The following is a 17,584-nucleotide window of genomic DNA, read 5'->3' as shown; positions in this document are numbered from 1 at the left end:
ATGTTTTTAAGTTTTATTAGTACTTTTTTATAAATAAATCGATTTTTCGACAAAGAAGTTGTCTTAGTGCTTCAAATATGTTTTTTTATCATTTGTGGAGAAAATATATAATGAAAAAATTAAGAAACTCTCAGCAAATTGTATAGAAAGTGGTTACTTCTCATTTGTTCTAGGTTTAATGAATCAAATTGTGGAGTCGTTAGTAAAGAGGGGTAATATTTTTCAAAAAACAAACCTAATCTAAGAACGAATAAGATTTGCATTTTTGATGGACCACAAATGAAAATGTTGATAAAAGATACAAATTTCTGCAATACCTACTATTAGTATGGAACAACTTCCGAAGAATTGAAAAACAAACAGGACCTAAAAACTATGAAACGAAGGCCGATGGGACCAGCATATATTTTATATGATGGCTGACTGCTGCTGGGGGATGCAATGCTATTGTCTTGCTAAGTTGCTTCACAGCTCATTGACGATAATCGCGAAAAATATTTTTCATGTACAAATTAACTGTACGAAATTTTCAATTAAAATTTTCAAAAAATACACGTAGAATTTTTTTTTGCTACTAATATAATTAGCATAGGCTACAGAATGTAAAAAATATAACAGCTTCTCGGCACCAAAACCAGTGTTGACCTGTGTTATCGATGCCTAATCTCGAGCATGGTATATTAAAGCGAAAGACGACTGCTTGTCTGTCTGTTGCTTCATCACGTTAAACCACTCAATCTGCTTCAATGAAATTCAGTATACCTTGTGTTTCAGAAATAGGAATTTAATTTTTGTGATGGAAAAATATTTATTCCGGGCGAAACGATGTTGCAAGCATAATTTCGTACGCTATCGTATTTTTTCATGGTTCAATTTTCAAAACAAAAACACCGAAATCGAGCTCCGAAACATGAAGATCGGAAAAGCGAAAACGCTCTATAAAACATTTTGTACCGCTATCTATTGCATATTCTAACGAAAATAAAAAGGAAACTTTGTAGCGTGTACTTGACATAATACGATAAAAAATCAGTTTTCGTGATTCCGGAGTATTCGTATAACAGGGTCACATACTGAAGCGGATTCAAATAGGTACATGCCCAAACAATAAAACAGAACGGTGTCAAGAGTGCAATTTACACGGCGAACACTGTGCTATTCTTCTTTCTATACTCAACGACTAAGCAATCAACCTTTTTGCTTCCAGCCTTTAGTTAAGAGTTGAGACCTTTGTCGAGTCGTACACAGCCTTTTATAAAATTAATGGTAGTTTCAGACAGGTATCTGACTGCATTAAAAGAGTGGGATTTATATTGCAGTAGATAAGTTATTTTCCAAATTGGTGTAGTATCTTTGGACTCCAAAATTTGGGCAACCTTAGAAAAAAGCGAAGGTGCAGTAATATAATATTACCATTTATCACCTCCTTGCATCTCCCAGCTGTAGAGCTTAAAGATTTGCTTTTGAATTTTTATGCTTTATAAAACAAGTAACACAGTTTAGTCTATAATATTACTCGCATGTTTTTATCTCTTACTCTAGTATTGTTTACAGTGCACAATACCGCTGGAAATTGTCAATTAATTGAACACCAAGCTCGATAGACTTTTAATTAAATCGCTAACCACATACCGAGTTAAGATTGCCGATAGGGATTGGAGCCAGTGGTTTAGCTGGACTTAGTTATGACCAACTAAAGATGAGAATTCCGATGAACTCACTAATAAATTAATAATAGAGAATAATTTCATAAATGTACTAAAATAATCCAGCATACCATGGGCAATGTACCATTGCAAAATACTCGACCGGTTTGGTGAAAGCCAATACTTACCTAAATACACAGACATTACCGAACCTTTATATCAGGCTCGACTAGTTTAACGTCAATAGAGGATTAATGGCTGGGCACCAAAATACAAAACTAATATTATATCCTAAGATCCGACCGTAAAATCCTGCATGAATCGTTTTTTTCGATGAAATATATTTTAAAATAATCTTTAGAACGTATAGAGTGGATTAATGTTGGGTTGCTTTATTAAAAGTAGCCGCAAGTACTTCTAATTGTGTAAAATGAAAGCCCGTAATACAAATTTGCGTGTATTCAATGGAAAAATAAGAACTAAGAAGGAATGACATTGAGGAATGACAGGACACTACGCATAAAAATAAAAACGCATGTTAAATAAAAATTGCAATCTTGCGGGTTCTCGACGTACTCAAATTCTCCCAGGCATAATAATTGTAGGCCTGATCATTTGTCTTAAGCAAAAGTGATGGCAACCCCATTTTGCGGCTATCGTGCAACTGGCAACCATGGATATTCATGCACAAAATGCATAAAACTTTAATTTTGTATCAAAATTATTAAAAATATCGATGCTTCAATTTTGATGTTGAACTATGTCTGTTTACGGGCTGGCAACCCTAGGTTGCGGCCGATTTAGAGCTGGCAACCATTTATACCTTATTTTGTCTCGTCATTTTCTTTCAAATTATGTAAAATTTACTGAAAAAAAATATCAAACAAATTATGCATTTATCTCATGAACATTAAACTTAATTAGAGGTACTTGCGGCTACTTTTGACAAGGCAACCCAACATTAATCCATTCTATACGTTCTAAAGATTATTTTAAAACAAATTTGATGGAAAAAAACGATTCCTGCAGGATTTTACGGTCGGATCAAATACTAATATATGTCTAAACTACTCCAGACTCGAGCCCGAAGATAGTTTCGATATTATATCGCCCTAATGGCTGTTTAAGGACAGGGCTTTTACGGATACATCACAGAAATAACGCTCGGGCGGGATACATTTCAAAGGCGACAAATTGCGGGAATTTAAGAGATGTGCTCTGTCATCATCAAGATATATTTATGGCGGGCGCAATTTTTGTGATAGTCGTTTTATCTCGAGTCTCGACGTTCTCCACATGCGGCCGTTACATTAAACACATTTACATTACAAATTAGCTGTATTATGCTAGACGTAGCGCGAACGTGCGAGCAAACAATTTCAATATTCATTCGGTGTATGCCTACCAATTACGAGAAGTGGGTACTTTAATGATTCAAACAATGACACTAAATATAAAATGGCACAAGTTAAATGACTTCTGCTATTTTATATTTTTTGGTAGTAGTGCTAATAACTTTGTTATAACTATTTAGCAGTGACATTTTTAAGTTAACGCACCTAGTGTCCACCTAAATAACCTAACCTTATCCTAAATATACAGATCAAGACTTCCCTCTTAGGATAAGGCACCGTTTGCCACTGATGTAAGGGTATTTATACTAGCAATAAAGTAAATTAAACAATTTGAGCAACATTCATGTAAGAAAATCATAATCTGGTTCACAAACGATGGATTTTTTTTTGCCGAAAATCAAAATTGACAGCTGTTCGTGTTTAAAATGTAAAATTACGTGAATGAAAGGCATTAAAGCTTCAAAAACATTAAACATTTTTGGCTGCAAAATGGTAAATAAAAAACCTGTAAGCGCTACAGCACCGGCAAATTTTAAAAGCTTTTTCAGTCTAAATTAACTAACATAGGAAGCCAAGGTGATTTAAGGTTTAATAAATATTGACCACCCACGAACTGGGAGGTTACGTGGTATATAATATTACCGTAATAATTCTCCTCGAACGATTAGGTATTATATTATGATTATCTATCTAAAGGATGCAATTTTTACGATGTCATAATCTTCTCGTTCTGCACATAATAGTAAATTCATTGGGAAATGCTTACGTACATCTATTTTTAGCAGTAACTTGACTCGATCTTGAATGAACATCTGAGAAGGCTTCAGGGAGGTTAATATATGGGAGGCGACTTCCGTTTTGAGGCAATTTCAGGTGGGACTGACCGGAAATTAATTGTCATCACAGACCGGGAGCGAACGTTCACTTTGATTCGGCGAAATTGTAACTTACGACGTGTAGGTATTCTAGAATATTCGCATTTTCCAACATTTTGAAAATCGAACACAAGCGAGGTAGGGTAACTTTAATACCACCAATACGATTTATTAAATCCTCGTAGAGGCAAACGTTAATTACTTCGGAACATGTTCGTCGGGACCGGGATACGCGCGAAGGGACGTTTTAATCAAACACTAAATTAAGAGTCAGTCAGGCATTTAGAACGCGTTATTGGGATAAAAAGTTTACATCACAAGCTCCAGCCGAGCGGGCCGATCTCTTTGAAACTGGGCTGGTGTGTCGCCTCCTCTACTTTATGGGTCGCCGGCTCTGTTAATTAACTCTTTATTACGTCGCCTAGCTACCTACCTAAAGCTATTTTTGTACGTAAAGCAGCAGCAGAACAGATTTTATGTGGCACCGGATACGACCCTTTTCCCCGAACGCATTACACGGCCGCCTGAAAACCACACGAACATGTTTTTACTGTAAGTTTTTTCTAACAAGCTCGTTATGATCCCAGTTCTGCGGTGGCTCGTAAAATCTCGTAGTTATTGTTTTTATTATTATATTTTTTTACAAGCAAAAGACTTCTACGTTAGGTTACCTATCTAATGTTTACCGAGATTATTTTGAAGAAAAGCGGCCTTTTTAGTTACGGATGCGATTTCATTTATCATAAGTCTTATTTGAGGGAGTTATGTTTAAATAAACACTACGTTTCGCCGGAGCAGGGAGTAAAAAAGACACGGAAACGTTATGAAAGTGCTGAACGTTTGGGAAATCGGGTTACCGGAGTATCGGCATGTAAATCTGTATGCACAGTGCACATGCAATTAGAGGAGAAACTGCAAGACATGCACCAACATCACGCACGCGATAACACCATACCGCGGAAACGATCGATAGCCGTCGATACGATCCGCGTCGAGTTTTAGTTGGGACAAGGGATAATCCGGACAAAGGTACGGATTACTATGAGCTTTGTAGTCGCTAATGATGTCGCCGCTGTTTAATACTCTCGCACGATATTACCTTTTTCGACACATAAAATGGGGAAGGTTATATGCTGCAAACTTTTATATTATGAATTTTGTCATCTTTCTTTACCAAAAAGACAAAGCTGACTGGCTACAGAAATAGACAGGCAAATCGTTTAGAACCAGAAACTTGAAATTCCACGCAGGTGTTGTACGTAGGATGTAGTCATCCGCTAAGAATGGATTTTTCAAACTTCTTTAAAGTTTGCATGCGTGGAGTGAAAACTGTTTCAGAGGAGCGAAGCCACGATGTTGTGACTGTAAGAGCAATTTTTCTTTCTATATACATTAGACGCAAGCACAGGTGTATTTGAATTACCATTCATTCCTACGGTCTCATTAATTAACTATATAAGGGGTCTATAATTATGGCTCGTTGAAAATATAGTTATAATATTATCTAATTTGCGTGCATGTGCTTATATAATGTGAAGCTATTTACAGTGTTATGGTATTTCAACGAGTACATTGCCCTACTGGGCACAGTAATTACAGGCGACTGAGGAAAAGCACTACATACCGATTTTAATTGACCATTGCGATTGAAATAGGGAGAGTTATTATACCTTTGTGGAGCCGACGCATATAATATTTTGTTACTTTTCAGCAATGATATAATAATAAAAAAACTCAAAGCAGATATGTTACTACCGCGCGCGTTGTAAAGCTTCAAATACGACCCAATTGGGTCGTTTTTTATTTAGTCTGTCTCTTTTATATAAATGGCATTTCGTATCACTTATCTGTCAAATTTGTCAATGTTGTTCGAAAGAGATTAAAGCCGGAAAATAGTATGAACGTAACAGATCTGTATAAGTAGAATATCATTGCTTTTCAGCTTAATGTAACAATATTTTGTTACTGTGCATGTCAAATGTGAATTCTCTACCAAAAAATCAAAAACCTTTATGTTAAGAACAATAAGAATAAGAAACATTTATTTTGCACATCACACAATACAATATTTACAAACAGACATAAGAACAAGGACAAAGTATAATTAATTTAAAATTATATTGTGTGATGCCAAAAATGGACCCCAGCCCAGCTCAGCATTAGCAGCAAGTCTGCTGCACTGATATTCTGCTGGGGTCAAAATGTGACATCACAATAACGTAGTTAGGTAGTACAAATACAAAAACAAAACAAAACAAGAAGCATACTAAATTAATAAATTGAACATGAAAAAGAAATGGAAGGAAAAAAAATTAAATAAAAAATAAAAGTGTACAATTTATAAAAGATATTCATACGATGTGCCAAAATATGAGAAAAAAAAACTGACAATTGTAAATGACGTTTGCGGTTTGACGTCTAGGACAAAGAAGAAGAAGAATTACAAAGGTGAAAGGTTATAAAAAATATTGTAACGTGGTTTATACGTGGCATAACCTATTAAAATATTATGTAGCCGTTTAAAATAACTGAGGAATCCTTTCAGGCATATAGTATACACAAAATACATTGATCGTGGAAGTTGGAACATATGGGATTCAGAATGCTATTGTCCGTCCCGCATTTCGACAATGGGCCAATGCTACACCACCGCCGGGGGTGCATCCATCGAAAGGTAAAATCATGCTGAGAGATGTTGTAGTTGAGGCAAGTGTGTTTTGTAATGTTTGATAAACGTTTTTTTTGTTTTCAGCACCCTAAGAGGAGGTCGAGGGTTGCTCCAACATCGGGAAGCAGCGTACCTAAATGATCCACGAAAAGCTACAGTCTTATGACCTGGTGTCAGGATCCGGTATTGGGAGGCACGAGTACGATTGTTGATATCACTTGTTGGTGCTCCACATTCCTACTTAAACGCGCAATACAGGAAATCCTATATTTTTTATATTTTCCAGTACCTACTTTACCGTTAAGATTGAATAAAGCACTAAACGGGGCTAATACAAATATTTTCTTTGCAGTAAGCGACAAATGCTACAATGCAGTAGGCGGTTAACTTTTTGCTATAAACTGCATAGTGTTCAGTGGGTCATACTCTACGTCATTCTAAGAAAACTCTCGCATAGAACTGGTTGCGGTGACGAGGCAGCTTTCACCTACGCACGATAAATCCAATTGAGCTTCCACTGAAAACGATTAAGACTCAGACGTCTTTGAAGATATTAAAGTGGATTTGAATTTATGTGTTTACAGTGCGGGCCGGTATGTCGGTATTTTTATAACCGCAATTACATTCCCGTCGGCCGCACGCCGGCGGTGACAGGCAGGCAGACGGCGCAACGGACGCCGTACCGGCCCTGAAACCGTCACCTCCACCAATTATTGATCTTATTTGAGCTTGATTAACTCGGACGATGTCGACGGCGGCTAATAATACCGCATCATCTGGCACCGCTCCAGGAGAGGTCTTAATGGTACTTCGATACGCGACAACTTTCAAAGGTTACAAACCCCGTCAATCCGATTTGGTGACGAATTACTATTTCTACTTAAGAATGCGATTCCGTAGAGTTTTCACGTTTTAAACAAGCTTGATATTTTGCTAAAACATTATCAAAACTTTATCATTGAAGCGTTTTTGTGCAGCTATACCTATAGAGTATAGAGCTCTGAATTAAAACAATGAAGTCCTCGAAGCAAATTAGGTAGTGCATTGTTATAATATGCAGTATAATAATATTTTATTTAGAATAGGTATCTAAATGTAGACCTACTTGGGTATGTAGTATGTATTTTGTATTAGCACGACATAGTACAATAAAATGTATTATAGACTTTTTTATCTGATTTGCTAGGTCGATACCCTTGGCCTTTAAAAAAATCAACATTCAACACGTTTACAATAACGTCTCATACCGTATTAGAATATTGAACGTTCCCATGAAACTTTTTAACATGTGGTATGCATCTGTGTCGAACAGGAATACAAACAACAAAATCGTCGAAGTCCTAGAAAATTGAGCGGGGAGGGTTCATACGGGAAGTCGTAACGAGCGACAACTAGTTAACAGCTATGAAACCACAATAATTTGTGTGCAGCGGCCCTATTCCACCTACTGACTCTACCGATGTACGCAATAGTCAAGTCTCCGCAGCAAATAGCAATGGTTTCAACTGAAAAATATTTGATACGTGTTCGGAATCCTAATTAGTTTCTTAAAGTGGACAAACTGATTGTAATTCAGATGTACGCCGAATGTCTTAATACAACCTTCGCGGTTCTAAGATTTCCTATTCAACACCGCATAACAAATACAAAAGCTTTTAAGAAAACAATTTACAAAAAGGAAAACCGTAGAATTGTTTCGCCCCCAACACCCTCGCATAAAATCGCTGGCAACATTAATATCCTGAACATGACAAGTCGTTAGCTGGCGGATAAGAAAGCTTCCTGCGAAACGCTCGAACGCCACCACTAACCTCTAAATCCTGTTTAAATTTAAAAAGGATAAATATGCTATTTATATTCAGAGCGATGCGGAATAATACGCCAGTGCCGGAGCACATTTCGCCGACACCTTAGGGTCTATATTAGCTCAGATATAGGAATGAATCAAATAAACATTTGCATGCCGAGCAGGTACTCGCGTGAAGGATAACGCTTCGCTCATACAAAAATGTGCCCGTATCGCGTTCCCGTACGTACACACTGTAACGACGTTCACCATTGATTCGCTTCTCGGAAATTTAGCCTAATGCCTTCTTTACCAGAGTTAGCGTAAGCGCCTAATAAATTATTACGAATTGATTTCGTTCCCCTCCGAGAGTATTGTGTTTGTAGAGCTTCATTAAATTTAGCCCATTACTAATTAAAACTCGGTAAGTATTGAGATTAATATAATTTTAACTCGTTCGGTTAAATCGAATTCTCGAACGCCGAGCGTGTATTATTTCTTATGATTAAAATTACCCCAGTTTAATACTCGTACAATAGCTATGCGATAAAAGTAGGATGATTTTTAAGCATGAAAGAGAATACAAAGCGGAGATGTGCAAACTGCAAAGCGACAATGTAGATTATTATTAGTTGCGTAGATACTATGCAACTAATATTACAGCTTATTAATTGCACAACCACAGGTAGAATAGAAACTGATTGTAACAGAATAAATAAACATAGTAGGTATGCAAATGTATGACTTGATTTGCGATGTGCATAATTTACATACGTACGTACTAGGGTTATCGCATTCACATGCTAATATCGAGATAATTTATAAATACCAGTAAGGTAGGTGTCCCCGTATCGATGACATTGCCGTTACTCACCTGAAACAAAGAGATTATTATCAGTCAATATATGAGTACAAAAGGATATCCACAAGGGTCCATATACGTTATAAATCATTCTATTGAAGGGATTCAAAAAGAATTATATTTAAAAGAATAATATTTATAATTAAGCATACCTAATTAGTGAGTATAATTACCCTAGACAACATAATATAAATAACTTTAATAATTAACACCTATATTCGCTATATCACTATATTATAACTACAACATTCAGTTTTACCCAAATATAGATATTAGATTGTTTAAAAAAAAAAATTGAAAAATTAACGGTTCCTAGAGTATAGCGTAAATTGTAGACTTGTAGAGTTTGTAAAAAGGCGTAGGCGGAAACATGATTATTCGACGATATTAATACGTTTAGATGAAACCACAACAATTGGAGGAGCGAGGTCAGAAGCAAGTCGATGAACTGCTCATCATGAGTGACTCACTCGGTCTAGCGTCTCGGTGCGTGAGGCGGACGTCCGCTACTTATACAAGTTACAACACTGTAGCCGCACAGTGTAGACAATACAACAGATTTCAAACAAATCAAACATTTTACAAGTTCTTTAATATTTCTACTTCTACGATGCGTTAGCATGTTTGACATGTAACTATTTTTCAACACTGAATTAAAGTCAGCAATGCTGAATTTCTGTAGTGAGCTGTGAGGCACAGAATTTCACACAAATATTGTCATTTCTGTTCCTTGTTTATTTGTATATAAATATTATATCTTTAAACGAGCAATTCTTGTATATATAACTATATAATTATAATTGGAATCTCGGAATCGGCTCCAACGATTTTCATGAAATTTAGTATATAGGGGATTTCGGGGGCGATAAATCGATCTAGCTAGGAATCATTTTTAGATAATGTCAATTTACATCAGTAGCGTGATTTCTGCAAAATTGTAAACCTGAAGCCGCTTTTATATCTACTAAAATTATGAACAAGTATTACCAGGTAAAAGCTATGACAAGAAATATTTCCCAGGGTAGCCGCGAGCCAGTAAAAATCAAGTTGTTCTATGCAACTTCGATTGCTCTACATCAAGTTTTTTATCAATACATTAAACATTTCTGTTGCCTATTACTTTTGCTATTTCAATCATACACAAATAATTCACGATAGCCTGTAATAAATGATAATTTATAGGTCTATTTCTGTTCTGCTTGTTGGGCAGCGGAATTAGCACGGAGTGCTGAGTGCCTACGAGGCATGGCAACAGTACGGTACACTTTATATCCATTAATAGTGTTGCAGCCATCGGGCAACACATTGCATTAGAGCGAGGCCACGCAGCTCCAGTGCATTGCGTAAACGGAACGGAATAACGCATTGAATGCTCCGTATGCTACAATTAACTGCGTTACGGCGACGCAAGTCAACTCTGCCATTTCATCTTCTGTCCATGCTTTCGTTAAAACACCGCAATCAAATCTATAGGTACTGTACGTGTACTAATTATTATAAAGAGAAAAAATTGGTTTGCACCTAATAGGCTAATAGGCCGATTTATGGAGAGTATAATCCACGGGGAAGGATATATGATATTTTTAAAGCTGAAAAATATACAAATATTGCAGGATACTGCAAGGATACCGACAGAGTCTGGCTCAACTTCTTGTCATAAAATATGTGTGTAAAGTGACGGAGCGGCGCTATTGTAGCGACGTATCTTAGTACGTACCGCACCGCAACGAAGCAATGTGGCTTCGCTATTAGGCACTGGGCAATCATCGGACCGGTCGCAGCGGCCGCGAGCCGTACGCTGTCTGGCAATCGCCCAAATACTTTTCGCGCTCTACTCGAACGAATAACTCGCCCTGTTCACCTGAATCGACATTAATGTAGCAGCAAACTAGCAGACAAAGCTAATATTGGGTATTGCGAGCCTAAAACTGCCAAAAATCTAAATAATATGGGTAGGTACAATACTTTTCACATAGTTCACATTATTGTTAAAAAGAACCCTGTGAAAACAAAAGTTGTAAGTTTAAGTGGCAATCTTGTCGCTGTATGAGCTAAATAAATAATTGAGTATGTTTGATGGTTCAATGTAATTTCTTAACGAAACATTATTATTTTGTCGTAGGAAGTCTTAAGGGAAATTAACGTTCAACAAAATAATTACGTTGTTCAGACAAAATATTTCAAGAATTTTGTCTGAACATCTAACTTTTCGTTACGCCAAAGAACTCATTATATTGAAATACTAGTGATTGTAAAAATATTTAATACTACTGTTGACTATGGGTGGCGTACACACATTGAATATGTTAAAGACATTCAAAATGAAAGACGAGAATATTTTCCGTTATCATGTTACATCACGTCAACGGGGAACGATAACCTTTAAGTTCAGTGATAACGATTATTGGGCGCTTCTGCTCGATAACAAGTTCAAGCTATAAATTACTAAAATATTAATTAGTCAATATTAATTAGGCAATTTCTGCTTAAGACTGCACCTGACCCTAACTTGACTACATACTTAAACCTAGATCTCAAAACCTGTAAGGTCTAGAAAACTGAATTTTTACACAAGTAACTTCAGTTCACGAAGATTAAATGTTCAAGACAGAAACACGATTAAGTACTTACCTACTGAAAAAATGCTCGATAGTTTCTTTTTTACAAAAAACCTTGTTTTAGACACATTTTTGCTTGGATCTTCGAAGTTTGCTGTCTTTTCTTTAATATTTTTTAATATCTAAAAAGGCAAACCTAAATTTGCTCAAAATACTTTTTTCATAATCATTATTATAGTTCGTCTCTTATTCCAATAAAACTAACTTGGCGATGACTCCGCGTCGTCCTTTTTCACCTGGCATAACATTATGAAAGAGGGGCATGAGTGTGAAGGGAGAAGGACGATGTTTGATTTTTTGGGTCAGTAGCCCTCTTAAATTATCTATAAATGGAACTATGATGCCTCCCTTGTCTACAACTCTTAAACAAGGTATTTGCATCCGTTGTGATTATACATGTTTTTTCAGAGCTAAGTAACCACTCTTCAAATACTGTAGTGCCCGGGGACAAGATTTTAAATGTCCGTATGGTTTGCCCAAGCACATTCGGCATCCTCGCAACATAGTCTCGGCCTAGTTCAGAGGAACAATCAGCTCAATACGTCTAGAACCAACTATGTGCGAGTTTTCTAACTATGTTTTCATTCACCGTACGAGCGTCTACCCTTGTCATGGGTAGACTAGGTTACACTACAACTCTAATGCCTCCAAAACTCTAAAAACCTGCTGTATTACACAAAAGATAAAAGACGCGTGATCTAAGCTTCTTAGCTTAGATACACTAAATAGAGCCCTATGTTACTCTTGTAACATAGGGCTCTATTTAGTGTATAATAATAGTTATGCAATTGCACCCAGTATAATCCAAGATTCAATATCCGTATCCTATAGAATGATCTACGCCACAATTGATATTAATTATGCAGTACCAATGATTAGCAATGCATAACTATATTTTAATTAAAATACCAGACCTCTATTACTTGGATCTTTCTCATCCATTATCTATTATATTCTGGCCAATACATAAAACTTATCGGGTAGATATTTAATATGAAACATAAGAAATACGAATCATATAAAAATATTGTTTGTTATTTTCGATATTTATGAAACCTGCTCCATGCTCGTTGATATTACAACTTGTTTTAATAACCTTGTTGTTTGGCTAAATACCTACGTCAATATTGTATTACCTACATGTGTGTTCATTTAGAAAAACATTGATCTATAAAAAGTAAAAACAAAAAGACGTAAATTAATAAAAGTATTATTTAATAAAAGAATTTAGATTTCAAAGAGATATGTTTGCGTTTCTTCTAACAACTTAAGGCGCTGTGGTTGTTGCAACTACGTAAAATTGAGAAAATTTCCTATACGCAAAGGTATATCAGTACACAATTTGAAAAATTCTGCTCGATAGAAAAAAATCTCAAAGATGACTGTTATAACGCTGTTTTACATAATTAAATCATTTTATGGCTAAATTACGATATTCGTACTGACAGACATCGACCTGCTAATTTTAGGGACTACTGGGCCTTAATGTTGTTTTGCTTCTCGTTTCTATTGTTTTACGATCTGCGTCTACACTGGGCTCAGTTACTGAGGATTGCGTCCTTTTTGTTTCTTGTTTGGCTTATTAAGCATTTTATTTGGGCCAAGGCCATCAAGTAACGATAAAGTCTTTACGGTGCCATATTTCTTATATTAATAATTTCATCGCAGTAATTTCGTCTCGAGAACTTTTTATTACACAATGAAAGTGTCGTATACATTTTTGATTAAACGCAGGTGTGAGTGAGGTAAGTTAACATTTTATCTCGATTATATCGAAGTTATAACCTATAACGTACTTCAATTAATTCAAGGAAGCGGAGCACATATAGATATTTTCTCATCGGCTGCGCTCCTTTTTAGCCCCGTAAGTGTTTAGCACTATCATCTAAAATAGACCTACATATTTGTATTTTTTTTTATGAAATAAGGGGGCAAACGAGCAAACGGGTCACCTGATGGAAAGCAACTTCCGTACCCCATGGACACTAGCAGCATCAAAAGAGCTGCAGGTGCGTTGCCGGTCTTTTAAGAGGGAATGGGGTAAAAGGGGAGGGTAGGGAAGGGAATAGGGCCTCCGGTAAACTCACTCACTCGGCCAAACACAGCGCAAGCGGTGTTTTACGCCGGTTTTCTGTGAGAACGTGGTATTTCTCCGGTCGAGCCGGTCCATTCGTGCCGAAGCATGGCTCTCGCACGTGTGCACTGTATGTATGTAGTTGTATATTTTAACTATACGGACCCTTAACCTATCAACTCCCAAGCGGGACTCGAATCCGCGATCGAGGGATTAAAATATCAACAGTATGTACAATGTACATATTTCATTTGCATACTACAACCTAACTATAAACCTATTACTTCAGTTGCAACTTCCAATCTGCTGTAAAGTTTACATTACAAATTAAGACATCTAATTAAATGGATCTTGTATCTAATTCTATTATGTACATTAGAATAAAAATATTTGTCCATTTAATGTTTAAGAGAACTGTGTAATGTAATAAGTGGTCGTTAAAGTAATAAACAAACAAAGAGCAACGGTTAGTCAAACAGAGATAACGGTAATCATAGTGACAACGACAGTGCGACCATTACTCGAGTTATTGTTATTATGTGTAATTAAGAGGTTACGAAGTACATTTTATAAATCTGTCGTACATTCCTGCTCGAGTCTCGACTAAGAGCCTGATTACACCTACCGAGTAGAGGTGAGAGACAGCGCCGTTGGCCGGGCATTCGGTAATCGATATGTATTATTTTATTGGTACAGCGCTCGGTAATGTGTTGATGCATGTAACCGAGTGCTCGGCCGAGGGCACTGTCTCGCCGCTCTACTCGGTAGATGTAGGTTAAAAGGCTCCTAGTCGATCAGGAATATAGACGTCTTTTAAGTTCTAAACTAAACGTCTAGCTTCCTACTGGATTGTATTTCGGAAATCGGAACATATCCTTGGTATTTTATCTGGCTGCCAAAATATCGTAGATTCTGGTAAACCAGAGGATATCAAAATCAAAATCGTTTTATTTCAGAATAAATTTAAAATAAATGTTTTCAGAATGTCCTACATGATGCCTACCACCGGTTCGGGAACTAACCCGGCGAGAAGAACCGGCGTAAGAAACTCGCACGGGGCCCACTTTTTTACCAAAAAAAGTGAGAAAAAAATTAATCTTTTAAAATAAAGTTTACGATTTTGTAAAATTTATATACAATATTATATACAATTCCACATACATAAGTAAGTCCTATAATAATGAAGAAGTAGCCTTGCAAGAAGCCATCCTACTCCCAAGGTGTGCCATCGTTTATGAAATCATTGACCTTATAAATAGGCTTTGGCACACAAACGTTCTTTAACTACTTTTTTAAATTTATTAATGGACAGATTTTGAACGTTTTCTGGGATTTTGTTGTAAAGGCGTATACATTGACCTTTAAAAGATTTACTGACTTTACTAAGTCTGATCACCGGCATATCTAGCTTGTGCTTATTTCTAGTATTCCTAGAGTGAATGTCACTTTTAACTTTAAATTTACTACTTTTTCTAACATATATTACATTATCCAAAATGTATTGAGAAGCAACAGTTAGAATATCTATCTCCTATCTCTATCTCTACTTAATATTACAATTAATGCGGAAGTGTCGGTCTGTTACCTCTTCACGCTTAAACCACTGAACCGATTTTGACGTCTGGTGTGCAGATACCTTGAGTCCCAGAAAAGTACAGTTTTTGACCCGGAAAATATGCGATTCCCGCGCGATAAACATAATTTTGGCGCAACGGAGTTGCGGACGTCATTTAGTATATTATATTGTATTATATATACCTACTATAAATTACCTTTTATTAATCAATTAAAGCTAAAATATCTTAATACACGGACGTGTTTTGCTAAGTCAGTTGTTAATCTTATTCTGTCAGTTATTAATACAGACTCCAGATGCATTAACTTCTTGAAAGATCAAGCACGTAAACATTTCCGCCCATCCATGAACCAGATAGCGTTTGCATCCATTTTTAGCTCATAATCGCTAGTAAATTTTGGCTAAATATTTACGCTATTATTAGGAGAAAGACCCACACTATACCGTACGTATTACGCACTTTACGTTAATGTTATAAAATGATCCTCTTTTCACACGTATCGGATAAACACATACGGTCTTATACCACAAAAGATTTAAACATCTATTGAACAGTTGTTTTGAGAATATTTTGTACTGAATTTTTTTCTAATCAACTGTTCAACAGGTGGTAGGTGTATAAGTAAAACATAATTTTGGGCACAGTGAGAAGCTTTTAATTGTAAGGGGCTTGTACTTAATTAAATACCTGCATTATATCCATACTAACTTTATATGGAAGCGAAATACGAAAATGTGTGTCTGTTCAGTGTTCACGGTTTAATCGCTGAACTTTAGTATGAAGACACCTTCGAGTCTCGGAAGAGGATATAGAATAGTTTTTTGAATAAAGTACGGTTCCCGCGAAACAAAATCAGGTCCAACTAAGTTACGGGCAACATCCAGTCTCTTAATAATACAAGAGCAATACCCGAAATGCAGCTTCGACCGCCAGGCGCTCGGCCTGCCAAGTGCCAACGTAACCGACTAGTTTGCCTTCAAATGCCACATGCAAACCCAATACCATATTCGCGGATATGATTTAGTAACAAGTAGACCGTACTACACGTGTAGTTAAATTGGCTATACTATAATTGAACCACCACCTACGCTAGAAAGTATTTTGCAACTTAATAAGTAGCTTATTAGTTTTAGATTCTTTGCTCACCCAAGGCGAATTTCTTTTGATCTTGAGAAGATGCATTAAGTACCTTTAAGCCGACAGTACTTACAATTCGACTATTTAGTGAAAAGAGTATATTTGTCAAGTTTATTACAAATTGTCGAATTTTCTACTAAACAAACATTTGTAAATTAAGTAAGTACTATAATAATTAGTACTTGCTGGCCGCATTCCATCTACAATGATAGATATGCCCTGATTCTAGCGTAGGTACTCATTCCTAGTTTAGAATAAAAATTGTGCCAAATCATTGTAATTTTCATATTATAATACATATATGCAAGTAAACCGTTCAGCGTACATATCTGCGGGGCTAAAATGGTCGCTTTAGAGAATCATATTATGAATCATAATATGATTCATTTTTTTTTTATATCGCAATATGGTCAATCTACTTGCTATGCAATTCATGTCTAGTAATTCGTACTAATTTGACATTCATCAGTTTGACAGTTTTGACAATTCATATTTTGCTGAATTGATTGACCATTTTAGCCCCGCAGTCCAGACTTAATTAAATTAGGTAATTACTACCTATACAAAAGAGCATAAAGACCATTAAAATTATTGTTCCGATTAGTTGTTTCCTAATTTGGTAAGCACTACTTAATCCGGCATAAAATTTAATCGAAATGAACTGTGTAATCGACGCTTTACACCTCGTTCGGCATTCAATTTGAGTCTAATTGGGAATATTTTGATATGACGTCGATTATAGACGGCCGGTCGCCGGTAATCTTATTAAACTCGGACTGATTACATGCCATTTCAAACCGTTCACTCGACCATCACTAATCCTATCTGCCCGATTCGCTCCGAAATTCATTTATAACACATATCAAATATCGTAAATCTACGGTTATTTAAAACTGGACCAAAATAATGAAAAATTATTGAGCAAATGTGACGTTGGCCGCTCACTGAGGTCGCCCGCCAAAAATGGAAGGGGAAGTTTGATGGAG

The 17,584-nt window shown here is 36.2% G+C and overlaps 1 protein-coding gene across 8 annotated transcripts in view; it reads right to left on the bottom strand.

Moving 5' to 3' along the window:
* Nucleotides 1-17,584, bottom strand: part of LOC121732142 (RNA binding protein fox-1 homolog 3) — a 69,520-nt gene that overhangs the window by 32,633 nt on the left and 19,303 nt on the right. For 7 of the 8 annotated variants that reach the window (XM_042121962.1, XM_042121958.1, XM_042121961.1 and 4 more), the window contains exon 2: nucleotides 9,160-9,204. The exons of the other annotated variant lie outside the window; for it this stretch is intronic. In XM_042121962.1, coding sequence (XP_041977896.1) covers nucleotides 9,160-9,204 — 45 coding nt within the window. The remainder of the gene's footprint in view (nucleotides 1-9,159; nucleotides 9,205-17,584) is intronic. 8 annotated transcript variants of the gene reach the window in all.

The sequence above is a fragment of the Aricia agestis genome, chromosome 11 (assembly GCF_905147365.1).
Source record: "Aricia agestis chromosome 11, ilAriAges1.1, whole genome shotgun sequence".
NCBI lineage: Eukaryota > Metazoa > Arthropoda > Insecta > Lepidoptera > Lycaenidae > Aricia > Aricia agestis.
The sequence above is the reverse complement of the archived record's forward strand: the minus strand, read 5'-3'. Positions and strand labels throughout refer to the sequence as shown.